Genomic DNA, 24,919 nt, shown 5'->3' with positions numbered 1-24,919 from the left:
GTCCTGAGGCTATACTGGATCAGCATAGACATTTGCAAGCATAATTCTGCACGCACCATGGCTTGTACTCAGGGAGTTGCGGGGGTGGTATGGAGATTATAGGCAGATAAATTATAGAGAGCACATCATTTCTGAGTATGTGCATGAGGTCTGGCTCTTCAGACTGTGTCCTCCAGCTTCTCATCTTAGCTCATCACCACAACAGCCTTTCCCTCCACAACAGAGACAACCACGTGCACAGAATGATCTGGGAGATGAGGTAGCATTGGAAACTTTGGGAGAATGAGCTGCAGATGAGATCTTTCCTGCCAGCATCATTATAAACCTTTTTTTTTTTCTTTTATTTTTTTTTTTTCCTTTTCCAAGCTGTTGGGGAGAGCCAGAAGTGAAGGGGAAAGACTGTGCTATGAAGACAGCATGCTTTGAGCTGCTGGGTGAAGCAGGGTTAGAGGGAGAGACCTGGCTGTTGCTCTGGTGACAACCCACCTCAGCCAGTGCTTGGAAGGGCTTTGAGAAATTCTAGAGCAGCTTGGGTCCTGTTTTCCTTGGGAAGGGCAAAGGCTGTCAGAGTGGGCAACTCAAGAGCTAGGGAGAAGTTAAGATGAAGAAAAACGAGTACACACAGACATTTACCTCATACAGACAGACATGCAGAACAGTGATAACTATTTATTTACTATCTATTCTGGCTGGCTTACTTGCTGGGAGCGTAGCCTAGGCAACATAAGAGCATTCACAAAATAATCCATCCAGATCTTCTGTAGTTATGCCAAGAAGATCCCTCCTAACCATTGCTTTCTGCTTCTCTTCCCCACAGGGCAACAGCCTTCGGCATCCTCAATGGGCTTTGCAAGTTTGGTGCCATCCTGGGGAACTCGATCTTTGCCTCCTTTGTAGGGATAACCAAGGTGGTTCCCATCCTTCTGGCTTCGTCTGCTCTGGTTGGAGGTGGCCTGCTCGCTTTGCGCCTGCCAGAGACTCGAGACCAGGTCCTGATGTGAGCAACCGAGGCCAGGGGGGCCAGGGGTGGACGTAGAAGAAGAAGAAAAAAGAGCCATGTTTGGAAAAATCAAAATGTCCTTTTCTATTCCGTTTTGTCGATACCTCAAAGAGAGGGAGCAGAGGCGAAAGAGCCCAAAGGGATAAAATGAAGCCCCTTAGTATCTGACCCTTTTACAGCCATGATTGGTGCATGCAGCTACTTCACACACTCTGCAGAGCTTTGCTGTTTGGGTTTAATCCTGCCTACACTGGGAGCCTGTCCTTTCCCTCTCCATCCCTGTGTAGCGACACAAGACACGAACAGGGGCTTTGTGCGTGCATGTGCCTGCGGGGGTGTGAGCAGATCCTGAGCTGAGCTGTGACAGCCTGCCTGCCTTGCCGAGCACTCCCTGGCAATTCAAATAAGCTGTGCTCAGACACAAAAGGCACCCAAATGGCAGGCAGGTAACAAACCTACCATAGGTCAGATCCAGCAACAGGAGCAAGAGCTATAAATGTGACCAATGACCTTAGCTGTCTTGATTTGGGGGTTACAACTTGAAAAAAAAATGAGAATCCTGGTTTCTGGAGGATTTGAGAGTGGGTGCTCAGCTCTCTTAGAAGACTCAGTATCTCAAAGCCCCTTACTGTCTTCACTTGGGCATAAAGAATCACTAGGCACCTTCTTGGTCTGGGAGAGAAATATATACATAATTTTATATCTATAGACGTATTTACACTTACTTGCAAATGTATGTGCACATATTGAAGTGATCAGCTAGTGAAATTTATAATTTTTAATTTCTGCACTATTTAAAAGATGTTAAGAGAGGCACTAAAAACTATTACCACTAATTCAAGTTTATCTGGAGCTATGACCAACTTAGTGACACATCATTCTTTATACCAGACACCAAATATTTAAATGTATTGATGACTGGGAGTATATATTTCTATGATGATAAAGATCTTTTTCCTACAAACTTTCATGGAGGAGAAATTGATATGATGTTGGAGCATTCCACAAACCAAATGTGTACATATAATCCAGTGTAAATAGAGGACTTTTTGTCTAATACCTAGAGTACGTTAACAGAGAATTTACCAGCATTTTAGCCATATTAGTTAAAGAATATGATGCTTCATTTTCTTACATATTTGGGTCTCATCGAAACACTGTAAGCACAGTTACGTATAGCCATTTAATTTGCTACATGGGGAATGCACACAGCAAGCTTTCACTGTACAGAACATTAAATTCTCCATTAAGTGGGACAGTTAAGTTTGATATCCTGTAAAGACTCTTTTTGAATTTCATATGCTCTTTTTATTGTACAACTTCAGTTCTGTTGCACCTGAAAGCAAAGTGAGCTGTGTATTTTTGGATATATTTTCTTGGGAAGCAGGAATGAAATGTATACTGTTAAATAACACATATTAATACCTAGATAGTGCTAATTAGACCCATTCGACAAGCTCAGCCATAGACCAGAATTGAGTAGAAATGGTCACATAATGCAGGGAATTTGTCTCACCGTGATATTTTCTGACATTAAAAGTTATAAGTTATTTTGTACTTTTGCTAGTGACCTTTTTACTTTTCGTTGGTTCCTTTTTTTTTTTTTTTTTAAGAAAATAAATCAAGCAGTGCTAGGCTGAAATCCAGCAGGACTGAAATCTACCACCTCTGCCTTCAGCTGCACAGAGGCAGTCAAATACACCCACAGCTCACACCAGGGCCAGCCCCGCACAGCTGTGGCAGTCGGTGTCAGCACCACTGCAGAGGACAGATGAAAGACACAAAGTATGGTGAGATCACAAGAAGCAAACCCTTGCCGATGAGACAAAAGTGTCTAAACAGCATCACTTTCGTCACTGTGTTGGCTGGGGATAAGCACTTAAAGAGCAGCTAGACTACAATGGGCTATTTGGGATTTTTATAGATTTACTCTGAGGTTTATGAAATTGATAAAATCACAAGCGGCTTTAATAGCGCGGCTTATTATGCCTCATTTCTCATTTTATGGGTAGCTTAGGGCCTTTTTTCTGATTTGTCTTCAAAACAGCAAGGTTCCTTCGCTGAGGTAGGAGTGAATGTAATTATGTCCTTTGGCAGTGGTTCACAGCTTCTGTTGAGAATCACAGCCCAGAATGTGTTTTTTCTCTAAGAATGTCTGATCCCTTTGCATGGTAAAAAGCAGCTAAATATGTGTTTCAACACAAAAGATCACCATGGTCTTTATGTTTCATTCTTTCTGTGGGGTTGTGAATGCCCATTAAGTCATTGTATTTACAGGGAAAAAAGGTTTGTTTCATGGTCTGGACTATTCTATTTTGCTGTTCTGTGGAGCCCGAACTTATCTTTATTTATTCCATGGGGCACTCTTAGTTACATCCCTATCCGGTGCTCTGACAGCAAACCTGATTGTTTGTGTTCTCCATTGACATTGCACAGTTACCAAAATGGCATCACTTATTTTGCAAAACTTCACCATTGGTTTCCTTAAAAAGAAGAAATTGAGGTCTTAAGGCGATAGAAATGGTAAGGTAACGTCAGGAAATGTTATCCAATCTTAGGAAACTTTCTTCTTTGCAGAATGGGTCCTTCACAGGGTCTGCCTGGTAAACCTCACGTCCGAGAGATTGGCTGGGGCAAGGTAAAGAGCAATAGGATCTGGCAGTCAGCGTCACCCTGGCTACCCATGTAACTGTACCCCTAAAATGCATGGGTCGGTCACTTCGGAGCTAGGGGACAATGGGTATGGGGCTTGACAGTGTTTCTATCCCTGCTTTTGACCAGGGAGTTCATGACCAGATACATAAGCGCAAACACACACTGCAGCTGGTACACCAGGGCCTGGCAAGGACAACAGAGAAGGACGAAATGAAAAGCTGAGGGGAAACCACATAAGCTAGCCTTAGACACCTACGCGTCAGCTGTCTGAATTCAAACTAATCGCCCAGGGTTCCCATTACTCCCAGTTACAAGAAACAGTGAACATCTGTGGCCACTCAGTTCTGATTTGGCTCCGAGTTTCAGGCTGTGTGCTACCAGCTAGGCCGAGCCCAAGCCACGGGGCACCGAAGCACCGTGCATGGGGAGGTTTCTCATCGGGCACCTCCTCTGACGGCTCAGCTTCATTTCTGCTGTAAAATCAGCATCGTAGCTGCGCTGCAAGTGCTAGTAGGCCTCCTCCAATAGTTCCCCCCGCCTACACTTGCCACAGTGAACAGTCTCCGTGTCTTGGAGTTCTGCTATTACTGGATCATCCGCAGAGAAGAGGAAAACTGCTGATCACAGCCCAATAACAATCCTCGCTGAGCACCATTTCCTCGGATTCATGAACTTTTTGGCAATGAAGGCACAGAGGACCAAGACAGGGGACTTGCCTTAAATCCCAAAAACCTCCTGTAGAGGACAGTTGGAGCTCTTCATGCATATGTGGCACGCCAGTCCAGCCACTCCACCGGGGACTTTGTGGCATGGGAGAGATGGGTGTAGGGAACCCAAACCGGCCTGCTGGGTCTTGGTGTCTTCATCCATACAGCGGAGTAACGGGGTTGCTGGAGCAGTTCATTGCTGGGTTCCTGAGCACGCAGAAACAGATTTTTAGAGGAACAGAAAGCACTGTTACTGTTGTAAAAGACCAGTGGTATGACAATAAGCGTTCTGCCTCCTTATGGTCCCGTTGATTTAAGGGGTTGTTGTACTATTTTTCCCAAACTTTGGTTGTGCAGCACTGCTTCTGCTATCACATTTCGTTCTGCCACATCCTGCTGGTGGTGGCTGTTGCTCGGGGCTGGGTGGGGTGACCCCCTGCTTGCCCATATCATCCTCGTCTCTCAGAAATACTGTGCAATTTATAAATGGCGGTTTGTGGATTTTTTGGACTAAGAAAAGGGTCACTCTAGGAAAACCCAAGCCCAGAGCCAGATGTTCTGCACTCTGGGGAGAAGTCCAGCAGCTGATGTCCTTTGGTGACAGGGGAAAGGTGCAGTGAGGACATTCCCTGAGCCTAGGAGCTGTCTGGTCCCTGGGCTGGGTTCACACATGTGCACAGAGCAAAGCTGTATGGAGCTGAGCGTTCTGCAGGTCTGAAGGTCTCTTCTAGGTCCTGCTTTGAGACTTCCAACAACAGAGTATACTCTGACACTGTTAAGGACGTCCTAGGTCCATTTCTGTCCTTGCTTATGTCCTTTGACTCTCCAAAGGGCACATAAAACCTGAGAGTATGTTTTTAGGTTTATGTAGATTCGAGCCCCATGTATTATATTTCCATCAAGTTTCTCCCTTGGTTTCTCACCCTCATATTAGCCAATGCTGCTTTTAGGAAGAATCAAGCCTGGAAACTGTGAAGGAAACAAAATGAAAGAAATTTCTTTGCTGTGTGTAATGCTAGAGCTGTATAAATGTTCACACACTGCAAGTTCCCCTGTAAATAACACCCAGTGTCGTGCATTTAATGAAATGTTTCATTTAGGTGTTCTGTCGGCTGCGTGTGTGAGATAGCCAATTCCAATCCCTTGGTTCCTTGGTTCCTCTTCATTTGAAACTTTTTTTTTTTTTAAATTTGATCTGTGTCTGGTTGTCACTGGAAATTGCAGCTGTTCCAATGGACTTTGTTTTTGTTCTCCCTGTCACATTAAAAAGCTGGAAGAAAAAGAATGGCTCCTGCAGTGTTTGTGTTTAATGTGCACTTTGAGTCCTTTTACAAGTGCTACTGTGGATGACTTTGTACTCTGAAAATGTGGGGACTTCCTCTGATGTTTGCAATGTGTGCATCCTTGCTATCTCACACCATCCCATCTCAATTAAGACTCCCTTCTACTACTGCATTATCACACTGTGCGTTTCCTAATGCATTACATAAGAAACTTTATAGCCTGAAAAAATTTCTGGTGAAGAAAGCATAACGTATTTTTAAGTGCCATGTAGAAACAGAAAGCTTTGCAACAGGAACATGCCCAATAAAAATGTTGTTTCTTGTAGCTACATACACCGTTTGACATAGAATGCTCTCTTCAGGCTTGTTGGTAAGATATTTAGGTGCAGAAAGGTTAAGTCCTTCAGTGCCCAGTTCTCTCCTCGCTTGCACTACACATGCAACATGCTAAAGCTAATATTCAAACAAAAGTTAAACAGCTGTAAGATATTGGAAATATAATAAAGGAATCATGAAGGTTCACCAGTCATCAGGAGATGAAACCAGGCATTTTTCCTCAGCTTGCTTTCACGCAGATGCCATAGGACCCATCTGCGCTGGGGTCTTACTGGGTGGGCCACAGCCAGCAGCTGGTAGGGACTGGTCTTCGGGAGGTGCCAGCTGGGAATTTTGCAATACCCATGTCTGGCTACAGAGTACAGAGCTACAGTGTCTACAGCTCATAAGTCCCTTGTGTGTATTCTGCTTTTATACAGAAAGCTGTGTGTTAGCAACCACCGTCAAAAATAATTTTCTTAGAAGAAGCAGGCTGTTAAATAAAGGTCAGAGATTTGTACCTAAAGCCTCAGAGGTGCTTCTGTGTGGTCCTTACTCCAGGCTATCTGACATTCTGTGTGTAAGGCTGCAATCTCATTAAGCAGGAAAATCCCATATTTGAATGGGCAGACAAGGTTTCTGAGAGAGGAGGTTAAAAAAACGGAGGTTAAAAAAAAAAAAAAAAAGACTAGTTTTAAAGTAGGACCCGGGGAATTTAAGAACAGGATTATGTGGCACAGTTGCCTGAGATAACATGGGATAGACTAGACGATAAGAAAAGCTTTGTAAATCTGTGTTGCTGTTTTTCCATACTGATGATTTTACCTTGACCATCTCGTGTTCCTCACCAGGTGGAGTTTCAGGCACAGATTCCCGTAGCCACCAATAAATGACCCAGATTCCCTGGATGTGCAGGTTCAGCCAAGTTGTCAGAGAAGGTTACCTGGTGGAGGAAAAAGGCTGGAAATGATGGCATTTTCAGCAGCAACTAAATCCAGTAGGTCTGAGTGATGTTTGAATTGTGAATTGGGATATTGGGAATGTGACTTGAGTTGGTGTATGGTAACCTAGACCATTATTTTGTCAATGCTCCCACATCTCAGAACTTTACTGGTTTCGAGACTTTTCAAGAGGAAACACAATTTGGCAGTTTGACTTCACACTCACTCAAAAGTCAACCACTTGGCCGGGCAATTGGTGCTGGGCATTGGAGTCCCGAATTTCCAGTTTGGGGCAGAAACTGCTGCAGGCTGAGCACCCTGCTGATGTGCAAACACTCCTACAGCTTTGTGGCTGATATCAGTTCAGTCTGTAGCTCTCAGATCACTTTTTTTTTTTCTTTTTTTTTTTTTCTTTTTTTGTAAGCTGATTTATAAAACGCAAAGAAAGATAACCAAAGAGATTGCAGCAGTTTTTTGTTTTGTTTTCTTTTCTTTTGACTCTTTTCAGTGGGAACTGAGGAACTCGCAGCATCCTTGACCCATGATAAGGTTTGGGGCTTGTACCTAAGTTTTACATTTTGAGTGCGCTATAGATATTAATTAATCCTTAAAAGCACTATTTGAAAAGTGAGAGCTTATTTTTTCCATCACTTGCTTCACCTGTACAAACAGCCACGTACCTATACCTACATCAACGTGCACACACGTGCATATATATAGTGACCTCGACTGTCGCCGGTGCATTTGCTGGTTCTGCCCCAGCCCTTGTGGATCAGAAACGAGCCTGGCTCAGGCCAGAAGATGGCAGCAGCTGCACACAGCACCGGCAGCCCCCGCAGTGCCGGCTGCTGGTGGATGCGCCCAGCACCGGGGTCCCAGCAGGACCCGCACCGGGCACGGGTGCTGCCATCGGGTGCAGAGCACAGGGGTCTGGTCCCCCAGGAAAGTAAGGGAAAGGCGGCTAAAGAGAGCAATGGTTAGAAAGTTTTGAAAGGACGGAGCCCTGCCTCGCACCAGAGCTTTTGAAGAGGGAGTTGTGCAAACCTGGAGCAAAGCAAATGTAATTATGGAGGAGAAAATGAGAGTTTCTGCTTCAACAGTCTAGTGCAATGGGTTTCAAGCTTTCCTGGCCTGCAGCTCCTCTGTGTTTTCCAGCAAAGAGGCAAATACCATGTCAAAATGTGGCGAGACTCCAGTTAGATGAGAAAAACCCTGGGCTGGCTAGTGCTTTTCCCACAGAGCTAGGAGCAGGTCGGCACCAGCGTGGCTCCTGCAGCAGCCACAAAGGTAAGACGAAGGGCATCGCACATACCTGTCAGTACTTTGCTTACCATCTCAGAACAACCCACAGCCACAAAACCTCAGTGCCTTTCCGATATGGGTGGCATATGATTCAATCAGAGGACTGAGCCTGCTGAAAAATAACCCAATAGCAAAAACAAATGGTGCAGCTGCCTTTCTTACAGCTTCTAGAAATCACGGAGCCCATCCTGAGGCCTGTGACATGGTTAAGTGGGTTTTTACACCCCAGATTTGTGATCTAGGTCTGTTCAGTCTGCACCACCATGGCTGGCTGCAGCTGCTGTCCAATGTGCATTTTATAGTGAGGGTTTCTATCTGGGAACCAGGAGGCTGGGTTCCCCTGGAAAACTTCTGCTTCAATATAAAAAATAAACAATCAAAACAAACAAAAACAAAAACAAAACTATCCAGTAAATACAAGCAGACCTAATTACAAGGAGACCAAAGCCAGATCTCAAGTGGCTTGCGCCTCTCTTTTGTAGCCCTGGCAAAGCAAAGAGGCTTATGCCAGCACTGACACCTCTTCCCAGGGCTGCAGCCCCTCTCCGTGAAGAAATGCCTCTGGCAGGACAGCAGCTGGAGCAGGCTCTGTGCAGGCTGTGGGATTTCACAAGGAGATGGCAATATTTCTCCAGAGGGAGCCCTTTCTTAGCCTTGAAATCTGCTGCAGACCGGGAAGAGGTTATTGTACGTGGCCTCCTGAAACACATCTTTGAATGATAAACTCAGTGTTTTCATCCCTTCCTATTCAGGATAAGCATAGAAGAGCTTTGGAAACTTCCCAGCAGCCCTGTTACTTCTCTTAGGCCCCTGAACAACAAACTGCTCTGCAGAAACTAGCCATGTACTGAGCCCTTAGGCCTTTAAATGTCTCAGAACAACTTTTTTTGCAGCCCTCGTTTGACCTAACCAAAGAGAGTTTGTGTCCCTGGCTCACCACAGCTGTAGGGTGCTGCTGTGTCACTTTGTCCTTTCTGTGTCCCACCTGGAAGGGGACAGGAACAGTGCCACCTTTGCACTGGTCTCTGGGGGCAGATGTCTTCCTCTCTGTGTGGTCACCGATGCATTAGGTGGCTGAGAGACCTTCTTCAGCAGGTTTTTAGAGGCTTTGTGGGGGTCATTTACTTTCAGTGTCCTCATATTGTGGTATTTCAGCGTGTGCCTCCTCCAGGTCATTTTAAAAGAGCTTCTTTTTAAAGCAGTGCAAATTTAACTCCAAGTAACAAGTTTCCCTGTCTCCTTAGGTCAAGGTTCAGTAGAAAACTTGAGTGGAAGAAATATTGATTAAGGAGATAAAAGAGGTAACTCTGCGTGAATGCCATACACACCTCAGAGTTCAAGGCTGCAGCTTAGTGTATCCCTACATCATGACCAAGTTTATTGCAAATTTCCAATGTCCACTGGGGATGAAAAATGCCTTTAATTAGTTTAAGAGACAGGATTTCACGATGAAGAAATCCAAATAGGAAAATGACGCATAAAAATGTTAGAAAACATACAGAAAAAGAAAATAAAATAAAACAAAGTTAAAATCCAAACCCTTTTCTGACCACTATCTGCTTGATGTGAGGCATTATAATGGGCCTTTCCACCAGGTTCTGGTTTCTCCTGGTACAACAGTGATGAAAATGCAAAGCAAAAAACCTCACCTTGAATTTCTATCACGTATGCAAGCCCCAACCAGTGGAGCGTGGGTGGCAGGTTCTCTGAATGAGAATAAGGACAATGCTGTGGCTCACTGGAAGACTGGCAGTTTTTTCTCACTTCAAAAGGAAGACTTTCCAAACTAGATCTCTGAGATAATTCAATGCATAGCAAAAATATGTGAAAATCAGCTCCTGTCACTTTCTTTCTCTGTTTTATTTGTTTATCTTCAGGTATGTCTTCCCCAAAGATCCACCCCTGCAACTGAAATCTGGCAACGCGATGCAAATTCCATGTTGATTTTTAAGCAAGATTATGTAAATCCAATATGTTCAGTCACTGTCGTCCCAGGAATTCCCAGTATGTGAGATAGTGCCAGGGAAGGAATAAGGGCTGAGCTAATCGGCATGCGTGTCTCGCAGGATTTTCTTGTGTTTCTTTCAGAAGTAGGAAGCTGTAGGTTCCTGTGCACCCGATCTCTGGGATTCTCCAAATACAGGAGGGTGCTCTGGTAGCAAAGAACCACACAGTGGATATCTGCGAGCCCACTCTGCTGAGGGAGGCTCATATACAAGGCATGGTATAGTGCATTATGGCTACTTCTTACTGGAAGATGACTCCTAACAGATCTCCTCTGCTGTTGTTTGGTAGATACCTCCCCAGACCACTTTAAAGTATACTTCTGAGTATAATGACACAAAGCATTAAGGAAATCAGGGAGGAAAATCTCCATCTTTGTGTTTGCCGTATAGGGCTCCTAATCTAGTTGGGTGTCTGCCCTTGAGCTAATTCAGGAACAAAGCAATACAATTTATTTATTTATTTATTTATTTGGTCTGAGCAGCTCTGTGGTCATAACCCTGAGCTATTAGTTCTTGTGTTCCCCTTTCCATCTGTAACAAGAACCTATTGCCTGACATTGAAACTTAGAGTGAAGTCCTTGGATGGGGGCCTGATTAATTGTGTTTCAAACTGAGACATGGGGATGATGCTGACTGTATTGGCCTTACATCTTTCTTACGAACTATCTTTGCAATCACACCTCACAGGTAACTACCTTGTTTCTCTTTGGACATAATTGTGCTTTATTTATTGTCATCATTGTTGTTATCATTCATAAAAGAGATTTTCAAGGTAACATGGCTGATGGACTTTCAAGCATTTGGCAATGACTTCTGCAAACCACAAAGAAAAATATAGCTTCCAATCTGAGGCATAAACAAAAGCAGGGCAAGGTGATGATGAGCTTTAAAGAATAGATGTCCTTTCGAGTCAAAAATTCATTCCAGATCAATTATCACGCAGTAAATAGTGCACCTGAGTCTTTGACAATAGAAAGCAAATTTACACTGTTGCAAAAATACTAATCACTAGCCTAGAGACTCACATTATTAGCTGAGAATAATTATTTTCTCCAAGGAAAGCACAGACCTTCAAAGGAGATAACATCTTAAATCACGGCAAATTTTAATTTAAATTCAAAGTGTAGGAATGTCCATAATACCCTATCTCTACGTTATCTGGCTGGGATGGTGTCATTATAGTGTTTTAAAGACAGCCCCAATCGTTAAACTAAATACCTGCAGCCTAACACTTTGCAATTTCATTTTCCCCTTGTCAGAATGTGTAATGGATATTTGTACCGGAGGTAACAAAACAGAAAATGTGAAGGTGTTGATAACTTTGCCATTACTGCCTCTTAAACTGCCTGAGAGATGGAGAGGACTGGATGGCAGCGGAGAAGTGGTACCTCTGTAATGGGATGTAAAACAAGGCACCCAGTCAGTGCCTGCTGGGGTAGGGATTCATGGTGTCTGGGGACTGACGGCTCCCATCGGCAGTCATCAGCTTCTGGGGAAGCAGCAGATTCTGGTACTCTGTTCCCCCACCCAGGGATCTGTTTCATGGCCTTCTTGCTGAGAGTCCACCAGGTGAATTGGAGTGATTTTTTGGCCTCTCTTTGAGCTTGTTTTCTCCTCTGAATGCCTTGGGTCTGGTAAAAGCATTTCTTCTATGACAAATTTCTTAAAAGTGTCAAACTACAGAAAGGGTCAGGCAACGGCACATTTCTCTGACGATTTTCAGAAACATCTGAAACTACAAAAGCTACACATTGCACTCAAGATGCTCAATTACACTTTTATTCCACAAACTAAATACAAATATAAATAAGTTAGGTGAGCACATTCAAATGATTCCTGAACCTTCACTCATCTCTCTGAGTGCCCTACTTCAAGATCCAAAGTTTATTGCCTGTTAACGGTATGTGTGCAATTGAAGGGAAAAAAAGATGTCCCTAAGTCAGACTATTCACATACCAGGAAATTTCTGTCTTTTGCTTGTCTGTCCTGAGATACAGAAATACAGAAAGATATTAGAAAGGCAGGGTAGAAAAGGCACAGCTTAGAAGTGGTTACTGATAGATATGCAAGAGATACTTGGTTCTTTGAAGACATGGATGCAATGAGCTAGAAGCAGAAGGACAAGTCTGTGGCTGTAAAATGTTGGTGGTCAGGATTAAAAAGGTGACATTCTGGCACCACAGATTTCAATTTACTCACGTTTTCATATAGGGGAGCTGGATATATTTTCTTGATCTCACCACAGCTTGCGGTAGAAACCTTCAAGAGTCAGGTCTGCAAGACTTTGTATTGACACACCTTCAGAAAACTTGTCCTCAGCCATCATAGCCCTAAAGCTATGTGAAATGCCCAAAGACTTAATTGTCTCCATTACTTTCTGATCCTTGGCAGGTTTTGCTTTCAAGTTTGTGCAACACAAAGTGCAATAGGGAGGATGAGGCAGCGAGATGCAAATGGCACAAAGAGGTGATCCTAAGTCTGAGGCCTTTTGAAAACTTGGACTTTAGTGTTGAAATTACCATTCAGGAAAACACAACAAAAGAAAGCACATCCCCTCAAATGTGAATCATTTGTTGAGAGAGTCTTCAGGGGTGATACATAATTGCTATCTGTTCTGCCTCCAAAGCAACTCAAATCAGCCTGGTGACATTTGTCACAAACGGAGGCAGATATTAATAGGCTGCATATTTATGAGGCTTCTTTACAATGCAAATTGCGTCTTAGTGAGCTGCCTTCATCCTGGCTTTTGGGCCATTTTATCCTTTCATTCCTGACATTTCACTCCTCTGTGGTGCCTGAATATTCTTAGAAGATAGAGGGGTGAAAGCCCAGTTGACTTCGTAGCTTGGGACAACACCAGGAGCTCTGGAAATGCTCTGTCAGGGATGCAGGGCACTCTGCTCCAGCAAGAATTGAAGGCCCTGGTCCTCCTACTGTTGGTAGAACAGACCAGAATAAGTCCTACAATCTGGCTAATGTACTTGTTATCCAATGCTCACTGCTGGAGAGCAAGATGCTTGTACCCATCTACTTGGCAGAGCTGATTGAATAAGAAGTTTAATTTATTTCGACTTCGGAGATGCTTTGGCAAATGTAGTTGGGGGAACACTGTCTTCTTTTCAGCATTATATGAAATGTGTATTTTTAGCACTTGTGTTCAGAACTAATTTTTCAGGAATTTCCTGGCTCTCAGCCTCTCAGTTTGAAAAATAATCAGTAAAACATTAAGAAAGGCTGACGAAAGGCAACAGGGATAGGGACAGTTGTAAGCAGTAGCTGATGTCACATGTTGATTGTTGTTTGCATCCTCAGTGCCAGGAAGGAAAACAGACAGAAGGTGGTAAATACAATGCAAAACAAAGTATGTAAATGCAAATTAGCCAGTAATAGTGGCAGTGACACAGGGGCAAGCGCTTGCTGGAGACTAGAGGCTTTCAGACTTCCAGATGATATTTAAAGTCACTGTGCTGAGCTCTCCTTGTCAATAGCAGATTAATGAAAAGCATACACACGCTGTGTAGTAAGATGTCAGAAAAGCGAGTGCTGAAATCCTGGCTGGATATTTGTGTGCAGCTCAGTGCACTGAGTGGCAATGAGAACCCAGGTTTTGCTTCTTTGAAAACATGCCCCCTCGCTGGAAAATGCCCATATATTTATACACAGATGAAATTAGACTTACTGTAATATGTGTATTATATAAACAGACTCTGGTAGCTTTTGTGGTCATATGTGATTTACAAATGCAAATTACTGTTATTATTAATAACTATGATCATGACCAGCTGGGGTTTATAACCCAGGACACGCTGGTCCTGGCAGTCTATTACTAATGTATGTCTCCTGATCATTATCTTATAAAGCAGCCAAGCAAAGTGCTATACTGCATGTAGGAAATCATCCCCTTTGTGCTGCTAAGTGAACTAAACACATAGGTACCATTAGCCCTCCATTATGTGCTCTTCCAAGTACAATTAAGCACAGACAAGGTCTGAAACTGGGGCCTGTTGTTTTTCCCAAGTGCATGATGCAGGTGGAGTTGGCTTATTATGCCCATTTTAATTCTTTTTTGTCTGTTTTTTGTTGTTGTTGTTTTTTAATGCTAAATGGTCTCATTAAAACCTCATAGAGGAAATCTATTCATCTTAACTGAAATATTTTTGGGTCCTTCCAAAACCAGTAATCAGAGACTGAAGACAGTCATCTGCCTTGCTAATGGACCACAGTTACATGTGTAATTGATTAATTAAGGAAATAAAATCACTGCTGAGACCAAGGGAGGAGTCCACAGCTTCAGCAGGCATTGGAGTGAAATAGCAATGAATTTGCCTTCCGGGCAAAGGGGCTGAGCTTGTTTCAGTTATTTTTGTCCTCCTTATACTGCTGCATCCTTTCTATACAGATTCTTATTAGGTATCCAGTGTCACAGGCTCTCATGGTTCACTGTGAGGGTAAAAAATAGGAAAACGATAAACACCCCAACCTTCCTTTTCTAGCTGGCAGGAGGAGCAGAGTTAGATTTAGTTTTACCCTGTGTACTTTTATTTCCATGCAGTCGTCATTGGCTTTGCGTGTGTGAGCAGTTGTGCCGTGTGCATGCAAAGAGGTGACCAGGGGAATTCAAACAGGAGAGGCTTTGGCTGGCTTTGGATGAGCGTGTTGATGTCTGCTGTTATTTGCAAGCTGTGTTGTCGTGATTTGCCTCCTACAGGGGCCATGCCTTCTGCCTCACCACTCGCTTTACTAGCTGGGAGCTTCACTGGTGCCTCATAGCAAAGTGGCTTCAGTGGTTTCATGTGTAGGGAGATTTCATGTGCAGGCAGAGCCAGACACAAATATCTCAGCAGACTGAACAGGGGAAGCGGTGCAAAGCAGTCATCTCTGGCAAGCCCATGGTGAATGTATTGCTAGGAGGATGAACCATGTTCTGTAAGAGCTTTCTCAAGGCAAAAGACTTATTTGAGCCCATAATGAAGTGCAGCACTGAGGCACTGGCGAGCCCTGGGACCTTGGTGCCTCCACAGCACACCCGACCTGAAAGGTTCCCAGCACTTGGAAAGGACTCGGTAGGGCTCTCAGTGATACGGGTACTTGTGGCTGCATCAGAGAGAACAGAAAACAAAAATGTAAATGTTTGCCCTTACAAAATCTACTCCTTTTCTACGGCTTTCACACACCTTCCAGCCTGGGTGCATGAGTTTTACCGTGCACAAAGCTCCAGGCAGATCCAAAGACCAGATGGAGTTTATAGAGGGTTAGAAAGAGCAGAGAGCTGAAAATTGATGAAGAGCCCTAAACCTGTCTGCAGATAAATGTCCTGAGCCCTCTAATGGCCGAGCCATTGGCAGTTCAGCCAGGCAGCTCAACCAGCACCAGTTTGTAGCAGTTAGAGGCCGAGCTGTTCAGCTTGCTCTCTGCACCTGCCTGTTAGCCGCCTCCCGTTAAGCACTGCCACTCCGGTTGTGCAGTGGTCAACGATCTCCTGGAGAGCAGGTGGCTCTTCCAAACACCACAGACAAATTTTCTTTAGGCTAGGAACAGTTTCATTTATTTTATATTCTTGAGGATACGTAGACCACAGGCACAGTTTTGGAGTCCTCGCTCCACTCCACTCTTACTCCAGCATAGTCTTTTATGAGTCCACTCCATACATTTTTCAGGTTATTTCTGTCATTGTTGGAGAATAAGTGTACTGATTGTAACAGAGATAAATTATTGCTTTGGTCATGATGAGTCAGGATAGCATCCGAGATATTGAAAGGTTTTCACTGTGGTGGTCTCATTATTTGATCATGATTTTCAGGTATTGAAAATTGTAGGTAAGCAGCTACGAAACAGCACCCCAGGTTACCTTCATATTTCAAAACATGTAAAATAAGCTTTTAGGCAGATAAAATGAAACATACAGAAGCCTTCTGAGTTTTATGGCAGCTAAGAGCAATTTTTATCCCAAGAACTTTAAAAATAGCATCTTTGTGCATTTATTTCTCAGAGCTTTTGTGATTTTTGAGAGTTGATTGCGCCTTCTTATCCCAGCTTCCTTGAACTTTTGCTTGTGAGTGGCAAAGATCTAAAGTCAGGTACATTTCCTTAACTGTCCCCTAAAATATTGGTCCTTAACTCCTATGAACAACTGTAATAAGCTGCTTTTTGAAGGTCATTTGCACCTGCATTGCTAAGGTATTCAGTGCCATAAAAAGATTTGACAAAGCACTACTCATCTGGGCTGAATTTTAAGCATGACATTAACTGTGTTTAACTCTGCTTGGTATCAGCGGGGCTCACAATGAGTTCTGAATGTTTCACTGAATAAGGATGGATTCAAGCAGGTGCATATTGTTAAGCAGGCACATAAGTACCTAAGAGAGATAAATGGAGAGAGTTACAGAGCAGCTGGTATCTCTGCCTTCCTATCAGCGCGATTCCATTGGGTGAGCAGGTAAAAAGGGAAAGAAATCAGAAAAAAGAAAAGCTAGATTAAATTAAGAGAGACAAATAGGTATTTCCTGGGTATGTTCAGAGTGATGCATTGACACCTTCTGACGGATTTCCTCGTATGGGTGTGTTCTTTTTTGTTAGGGGCAGGCTATACTACGGTCATGAATTATGGCCCAATAGAAGGATCATCAAGATGAGTGCAATCTCATTCATGGCCCATAAACCAGCAGAGGAGAAGCTCTTTATTTTCTAATTGATGCCAGTTCTGAGATCAAGCCAGAAAACCCACTATCATGGAGCAACATTGAATGCATGTGCACGCACATGTGTGTATGTGTATGCAAAACCAGTCAGACACAGTAATGGAATTTTACTGGACAGGAAACAAACTTTCCTGGTCTTTTTGCTTTCTGATTCATCTGGGAAATGCAAACCTAAGGTATCTCCTGCCAGCCTAAATTGCAATGACTTATGATCCATGGTTATTTTATTGTATATTTTATTTTCTTACAAATTCAGATGTCAACATAGCTGGGAACAGAGAGTGTGAGGGTAACACCCAGGATTCCTGGGTTTTCTTCATCATTTTGAGGTTTGCCTGTTGTTTGATCTCTCTCAAATAATTTGATTTCCATCCTGAAATTCCATTTTACATATAAAATTGGAAAAGTGATACTTTTCTTTTTATCTAGGAGGCCCCATTTTACTTGTATGTGTGCTGTGTGGTTTTCCTGGCACTCCAGGACTTGTAATGGTAGCTCTGTATTGATCTGTCACTTCCTCCTTCTTTGGATGCGAATTTATTTCACACGCATACTCCACTCAGTTCATGCTCTGGTCTGTTGGGAATATTTAGCCCTCTCATGATACCCAGCCCAATTTGAAGAAATCAATTCATTCAGACTTGTGAAGACAATGATCCTGCAGAAGGAAAATGAATGAGCAGCGGATGTTTACTCTAATGGATGATGAAAAGCTGAAGTGTTTTAAACACTAATTTATTACCGTTGAGACTAGCAGTTGGATTTAGGCACAGGAAGGGCTGAAGCTCCTGAATTGGTTCATTTTCTTGCTGACATCTCCATTTTTCTAGTTTAAAACCCAAAGTTTGTATTAATTAGTTAAAGTGGACGGTGTCTGTAAGGCACAGCAGACAGGCTGTAGGATGACTGCTTAAGGACTGGAACCTCAGACAAAATTCGTGCCTATGTTAGTTAGTTATAGAAGTGACTTGACCCTTTTGCTCTTCTGATTATTTCCAGTGTACATCTATCTGGGAGGTAATGAAATCAGAGCTGTTCTTGCTGACTGGCAGTTTGTCAGTCAGGGCAATTCTGGACACAGTTGTATACAAAAGCAAACTGAAGTACCCAGCATAAAGAGATTAAAACTTTGAGGAGGCCTAGCAGTGCTTGGAGCTATTATTAATTAGTATTGTGACCATCATCTGGTCTCTGAAGCCTGGGTAAAATCCTATCTGCCACTGTGGTGAGTGCTATCCCAAGAAAAAATAAAGAATGTGTTTGCACCAAAGTGCTTAGGACCAAAGACTAACTCTACAGAAAACAGAATGGAGGATAAGAAAACCATGAGGAGGCTGCAGAAAACATGGCAGGCAGGGATATTTGCAGAGCTGTCTCTGCAGTCCTGATTTGCAGAGGGTAATTGTGGCAAACCTCGTTTTGTTCATCCTTGTGCAATTAGGACCTGCTACAACAGAGATAGTTTATAGTTTCTTTGGAGCAGTTTTTCTTTTGGAGACTGGCATGGTAGCATCCCACATGCATTTGATATGGAATGGGAATGCTGAGTCTCAGGGAAAAGAGAGAGTGAGTGCTAGGCTAAATTTGAAAGAGTAGCGTGTGGGTACAGCACAGGTATAGCAGCTGCAGCTTCCCCAGGTAAAATGCACTTTTAGGAGCATGTCTCCTTTTAGATCCTCTGCAGAGGTAAATGTGCAGTCTTTCCAGCATTACACTATCTCCTGTAGGAGAAAAATAAAATAAAAGGTTTTAAAAGTGCAGACAAGCACTGAACCATTTTACAGCCCTGACTATCCCAGCAGGATTGACAAAGGCCAAACGCTTAGCTTCACTAAATGTATTTCATTGAATGGTATTGACATTTTCCATCTTCCCTTTCATTATGCCCCTTCCAAAATCATTATGTATAGGAATGAATTATTATCTTCCAAGTGGAAGTGAAAGAATATATAGTCTTTTTTCAAATTGCTTAGGGTTTTACTTTTGTACGGAGGGGATTGGGCTAGGAACTATCAGTGGGCATGTGAATAGGAATATTTTTGTGTTCCTCCCTTCCATGGAGCTTGCTGGAGTTGGTGCTGAGAGGTGTATGGGGAAAGCTGAGCCGTACCATGGGCAGTGGGCTGCTTCCCTCTGGGCTCACCATTGCTCCTTCAAGGTGTGTGGCTTTGTTCCTATGCCAAAAAACAGTCCTTGGAGATGGCTTGGAAGTAAAATGTTCACAGGTCAGGAAATGCACTATTCAATTTCACTTGTCAGCTTCAAGTCTGATGCTGATATCGCTGCCTTAAAGTACACTCTTCCTTCATGCCCTTGCTTTAATTGTTTCACAGCCCTAAAACAGCACTCAGACCACCAGGGTTGTTATCACCGTTGCTCCCCTCCAACTAGTGAAGCTTTGCTGGTCCCACTGGAGGCTTAGGTCATAGCTGTTTGTCACAAACCAGCCATATCTTTGAGTTTCTATACCCACCCCAAACCTCCAGTATGCCCTGGGTGTCTGATATCTACAGCACGGTGCATCCAGAGCCTTGCAAGCTGAGCCCTGAAGAGGTAGGTTCATCTGACAATGTTTGGTATCTGTTAACACAGAGACTCACTACAACAGATCGGCCACTTAGGCAGAGAAAATACAAGAGACTGCATTCAACGTAATGCATACAGGAGTCCTTTCTTTCAGCATATATCCTATTAAGTTAACTGGAAATGAGTGTTCATCAGTCTCTAAGGGAAAGAGCCTGAAGCCTTTTCTTTTCACTTCACATCAGACATTCATCAGGCCTTTGATCTTACTGCTCGTGACTACATCGGCTTACAGAAAAGGTCAGTAAACAGCTCTGCAAGTACAAGTTGGATTTCCAAGGGCCAAGTCCTTTAGTCCTTAGATGGGATTTTTTCATTAAAATAATGGTCAAATTCAGCAGGTCAGTCTCAATCTTTTTATTCATTCAGAGCTGTTGGGGCTGTGTGGAGACTTCAAATTCCCTATTGCTTCTCAGTAAAAATGGGATGAATTCAGGATCAGGGTAAAGTTATCCTGTTTTTCCATGCTCAAAATCTTAATTTTTTTCTTCATACTCTAGGCTTCCTTTTCAAGGAAATTCTCTTTGACTGTCAGATACCATTCCTGTTTTGGGGCAAAGCTGAGGTTTTGCTTTAGGGAAACTGGCTGGACTCAGAAATGTGAAAATACTTCTAAATGCTTCGTTACCTCTTCTGGTGGAGATTGCATCTCTCTCGGCTTTGGTGGCAAGGTTACAGATGCATCTAGAATCATATTTTTTTTTACTTTTTTTTTTTTTTAAACGGTACTTATAGACACAGAGATAAAGTACAAGTTTGGTAAAGTTAAAATCTCTCATTTTAGTGCCTCTTGTTATATGATGCTCTACTATACAGAACAGTATTTGGGGGAAAAAAAAATCACAGAATTCTGCTCGACTTGTGACTCGTGTGTTCTTTTTGTGGATGCACTGGGTGCCAGAGTCCTTCTGCAAGAAAGCAGCACAGCTTTTCTTCTCAACTTCGTAATTCTAACATAGATTAAAAGTAAACTCCTGGACCCAGGCTCTTGAGAGAAGCTTAATACCTCATCTGCAACCCTTACATCCTCCCAGTTCTGGGGGCATAGCCATCACACAGGCTTCATGGTGGATGACACCTCCTGCAGTTACGATATTGTAAAGGGGCTGTTCTTGTGCTGTGTGAAGCTTTTCCAAGCGATAAACGGTGCTTTCCTCTCTCTCCATATCCATCAAAACCTCTACATGAATTTGATTGCACCCTTGCCATAGAATTGAATTAATATCAAGAGGAAAAGTCAGTTTTTCATTAATTCACATCGTTTTTTCATTTGTCACATTATCTTCTCAGCTTTAAAATCCCTAATGCTCTGGGTATAAGCCACTGATTAATGACATAAACTTTCACCGTTCATCCATGCACTTGTATAAAGCATGAAAAATGCAAGGCAAAATCAGACCATCTACAGAGTGTCTCTGCCCTACCTTTTAGTCTCCACAGCGACCTGCACAAGCAGATGTACTTTGTGGGATGTCACGGTTAGGTTAACAATTCTGGGACGATTTCAAGTGAAAGTTTGTCACAAAGCTGAGGAAATACTGTGCTGTCATCTCCCTCCTCCAAAGTGAGGATGATCTAGCCCAGTTTCCTTTAGCAAGTGCAGTCCTGGTGATACAGCACGAGGTTGGCACTTGAACAGATGATTTATCCTGAAGACCTACAGAGCCTTCAGGACAACCTTCAAATGCTTCCAGAGCAAATCCTCTGGCAAGCGTATATTTCCATTAGTCTTTGCAATAGCTTTTCCTTCTCACTAACTTGCACGCAGTATTTTTCTGGATGGAGGCACCAAAATGAACAATTCCTCAAGGGAGGGGAGCAGCTTTCCAGACTGCAGCCAGGAGCACTGTGTAAAAGAGTAAATCTCAGCCTGGGTTCTCACCTTCCTCTTCTGTAAGACAGAGGAGACGGACCAACAACCAGACTTTGAGCCACTGCGGGCCATTGTATTGCTGGGCTATACTGGTTTTATGGGAAAAGAAATCAGCGATTAGGCAGTGGTCAGGTCCCCTTATCAGGCATCTCAATATTGAGCAGCTCTGTCTTGCTTAACTGCTCAAAATTATACTTCTGGTCTGTCACGCTGACTGATGGGCACCGTGGACATTATTTTCATTTTAGACTAGATGCAAACTCTTGTCTCCATGGATGCATAAATGAATGAATTTATCTTATTGAGGTTCTTGGCCCTCAGTAGAATGTCAGAAGTAAAGTGGATTTTTTTTTTATTTTTATTGTTATTGGTTTCTTTGCTCTTAGATAGGAATATTTTGGGCATGTTCTGTACACATGCTTCCTGGGGAAATTAATTATTGTTATTTTATTATTATTACCGTTTAACACTTGTATGGTGCTTTACATCTTCAAAGCACTTTGCGAGCATTTAGCTAATTAATTAAAGTGCATTTCATGCAAACTGTTCCATTTCCATCTGGATTTACAATCAGCCCTCCTTTATGGGGAAATTATGTCACACATAAACCGAACCGAAATAAAAAAGCCCATCGTAGCTAGGAGCAGTAGCTCGCGCGGCGCAGCGGGAGGCAGGACGTAACGATGCCTCTACAGCTGCCACCCTCGGCTGGGGTCCTGGCGGCTGCTGCACCGCTCGCTGCTCCGGACAGACCCCAAACACCGCAGCTCACAGCGAGACACGCACCCAGAGCAAGATTTAGAGACAACCCAGTGGCCTTATTTCGGAGGAGAGTTTTGGAAGTGTTGACGGCCGCCCGTTGTTAACAGCGTTCCCCCATCCTGTCGTCATCACGGCGCTGACAGCAGTTGTTTCAGCGTTATCCCAGGCTGGAGTGATGGCACTGACGTCCTCTAAACATCTCGGTCCTGGGGACGCAGAGAACGCTCGTCGCAAAGACTTCTTTACCCCGTCGGAGTTCAATGAGGCTTGAAAGACACTGAGTGCAAGTGACTAAATGGGAACGTTGCTTTTGACAATGTGGTGTCGGGGACTTGTGCCTTGTTGGTCAGCCTTTTCCAGTGCCACGTGTTGGGCCTGGCTCTGCCTGCTGGCCTGTCTGCCTCCCACACCAAGATATTAAAGGCTAAAAAGTGCTCAGATGTTGGGATGGGGGGAGGAGAGACCTTCAACACCGTGCCTTTGATTGCTCATGAAAAACCAATCCTGGTTACCTCCAGAAGAGGGTTTGCCAATGACTTTGAGATATTCTACAGCATTTGCTAAATAACCAGAGTAATTCCCAGAAATATGAGAAACAATTCAGTAGATGCAAATAAGGTTGCAGCTCCTAAAACTGTGGGTTATATTTAGATGTTCTGGAGTGGTCAAGAAAAAGATCATATTAAATGCTCACCTAGAAGAGGAGAAAAGGAACATAGCTGGTACCAGTGAACTTGTAAAAATAACCTACAGAAAGAAAAGACTTCACCAATGAGGGGAAAAAAAATATATATTTTTTTTGTTGTTGTCAAAATTAGTTTTTGATAGTGAGATTTTGATTTTTCCTGTTTTCATTGTTTTTTCCTATTCTGTATTAAGCTGCAATTTAGACAGTCAATGATCAGTATTTTTCAGGGGAAAATTAAAATATTCTCTTTCAGAACTTCAATTATTTTCTAGGCGCATTCCCAGACTTTGAAGGAAACAATAGACATTTCTTCAGCACTTTTCCCTCCAGTGAAAATGAATGTTCTCTTAAAAAGAAAAAAAAAAAAAAGAAAAAAAAAGAAAAAAGAAAACCCTTGATTTCTATAAGAATGTACAGTCACAGTAATCTAAGAAGCATGGTAAATCACGTCTGTAATACTTTAAAGCTATCCTGCTTCTCCCCATGTGTCACTGTTACTGGACTATGCAGTCATAACCAGTACAACTGTGGCTTGTAGTAATTTAACTATTGGCCCAAGTCCATAAGAATCCTGATCTTTCACTGAGGTGAGAGCAGAAAACATTTTTGAGCCCCACTGCAGTCGAGATATCTGTATTCCTTTACTACCTGTTAAGTTTGTATAATATCTATGAGGAGAGAGCTAGGGTGAATGAGATCTCAAAGCAACCAGAGCTCATGGCTGTGTTTGCTCTTTGAAATCTAATGCATATAAATTGTAAAGTTAAGTTCTAATACACATTTTTCTTGAAGGGAAAAGGGAGCAGGTGAAAGTTGGCTATGAATAGACATTTTCTGCATCCTGGCTGCATTCTAAAGACTTCCCCTCCTTCTAATGATGCCCTTTGGCTTTTTAGTTTTCATCTATGTTGGTTTTCCACTTTGATGATCATTTCTAAATTGTTATTTATTATTGCCATATTGGTTCTTTGCAGAGTGCTTCCAGCAAGATGTGTTAAATCACAATACAGAGTTACTATTATAACTACAGTTGATAATCTGCTGTGCCTGCAAGAACTTTGCCAAGCTGGGAGGTGAGGTAATCTGAATGCTCCCGGAAGAGGAGCAACTCATTGTCTCTCATTTGAATATTTTTGGGTGCAGAAAATTCTGTGACTGAACTTTCATGTCTGGATAGCACAAAGCAGAACTCTTCACACCAAGACCTGAACTGTCCCCAAAGGACCACACAGAGCTATGCCCTTGGCTCCTGGAGAACCACAGCAGCTCCAAGGTAGGTGGCAACCACAAAAATTACAGGGCTCTCTGTAGATCTCTACAACTTCACCGGGCTTTCTGTGGGAGTGGGAGAGACACTTATCTGACTAAGAACACTTATCTGTTCCTTCTTCAGTCCTACTGACGACGGAGCATCTAATTCTGGTAGATGGACATCTCAGTGGCACCAGATGACTGTGCACTATTGCCTCGAGGTCATTGATATGTGCAAACCACGGCTGAGACTGACTTTCTTTTCCCCTGGGGAGGGAAGGGTTCCCTCTCCTCTCTGAAGAGCCAGCAGGACTAGTTATGAAAAACAGTGCTCAGTAACATAGCTCAAACTTGGCTGGTGGGTGCTGGGCTTTCAAATTCCAGCCCCCAGTGGATTACTTCCCTAAGCACAGGAGGGAAAGCCATGGATGGATTATTTCTTGGCAAACACTGACTTTAGCTAGAGAAACCAAAGGGGAAAATATTTAAGAAATTATTTTCTTTTCCCTCTGTGCCTGACCGCTTTCTTGCCTTCGTGAGATTCAATTTCTATAGCTGAGCTCCAATTTTCAGCTCCGTGCCTCCTCTCTGAACTAAAGATTGAATTTAGTGTGATAGAATCGCTGAAGAAAGATTGACCTACCTAATTCAGATCTTGGTCTACGTTCATGCTTCATCCTGCTTGTGTGTTTGGAGGTAGCTTTGTAGCTGAAATGCCTGGACAATTTTGATTGTCAGAGTGCAGTTCAAGAGGCTTCTTGCTCCTCGCCAGTCTTTTTCCCACTGCCTAAACCTGACTGCAGTTAGGATATTTATTGTGTATGTTCTTCCATTGGGCAACTGCTCCTAACTAAA

The 24,919-nt window shown here is 43.1% G+C and overlaps 1 protein-coding gene and 1 long non-coding RNA gene across 9 annotated transcripts in view; both read left to right on the top strand.

The window, feature by feature from the left end:
- SV2B (synaptic vesicle glycoprotein 2B) overlaps window positions 1-5,647 on the top strand; it is a 62,916-nt gene extending 57,269 nt beyond the window's left edge. For all 7 annotated transcript variants that reach the window (XM_048072003.2, XM_048072005.2, XM_048072002.2 and 4 more), the window contains one exon: window positions 818-5,647. In XM_048072003.2, coding sequence (XP_047927960.1) covers window positions 818-1,001 — 184 coding nt within the window. In that variant the 3' untranslated portion in view covers window positions 1,002-5,647. The remainder of the gene's footprint in view (window positions 1-817) is intronic.
- Window positions 5,648-15,908: 10,261 nt separating this feature from the next.
- Window positions 15,909-24,697, top strand: LOC106036404 (uncharacterized). 2 transcript variants are annotated; one of them, XR_007166152.2, is made up of 4 exons: window positions 15,909-16,645; window positions 23,788-23,886; window positions 23,991-24,086; window positions 24,207-24,697. It is a non-coding gene; the product is annotated as an uncharacterized lncRNA (long non-coding RNA). The 2 variants fall into 2 exon arrangements; XR_007166151.2 differs by having other exon boundaries at window positions 23,788-23,891.
- The last annotated feature ends 222 nt before the right edge of the window (window positions 24,698-24,919 follow it).

This window comes from Anser cygnoides, chromosome 11, assembly GCF_040182565.1.
Source record: "Anser cygnoides isolate HZ-2024a breed goose chromosome 11, Taihu_goose_T2T_genome, whole genome shotgun sequence".
NCBI lineage: Eukaryota > Metazoa > Chordata > Aves > Anseriformes > Anatidae > Anser > Anser cygnoides.
This window is presented reverse-complemented; position numbering and strand designations above follow the sequence as displayed.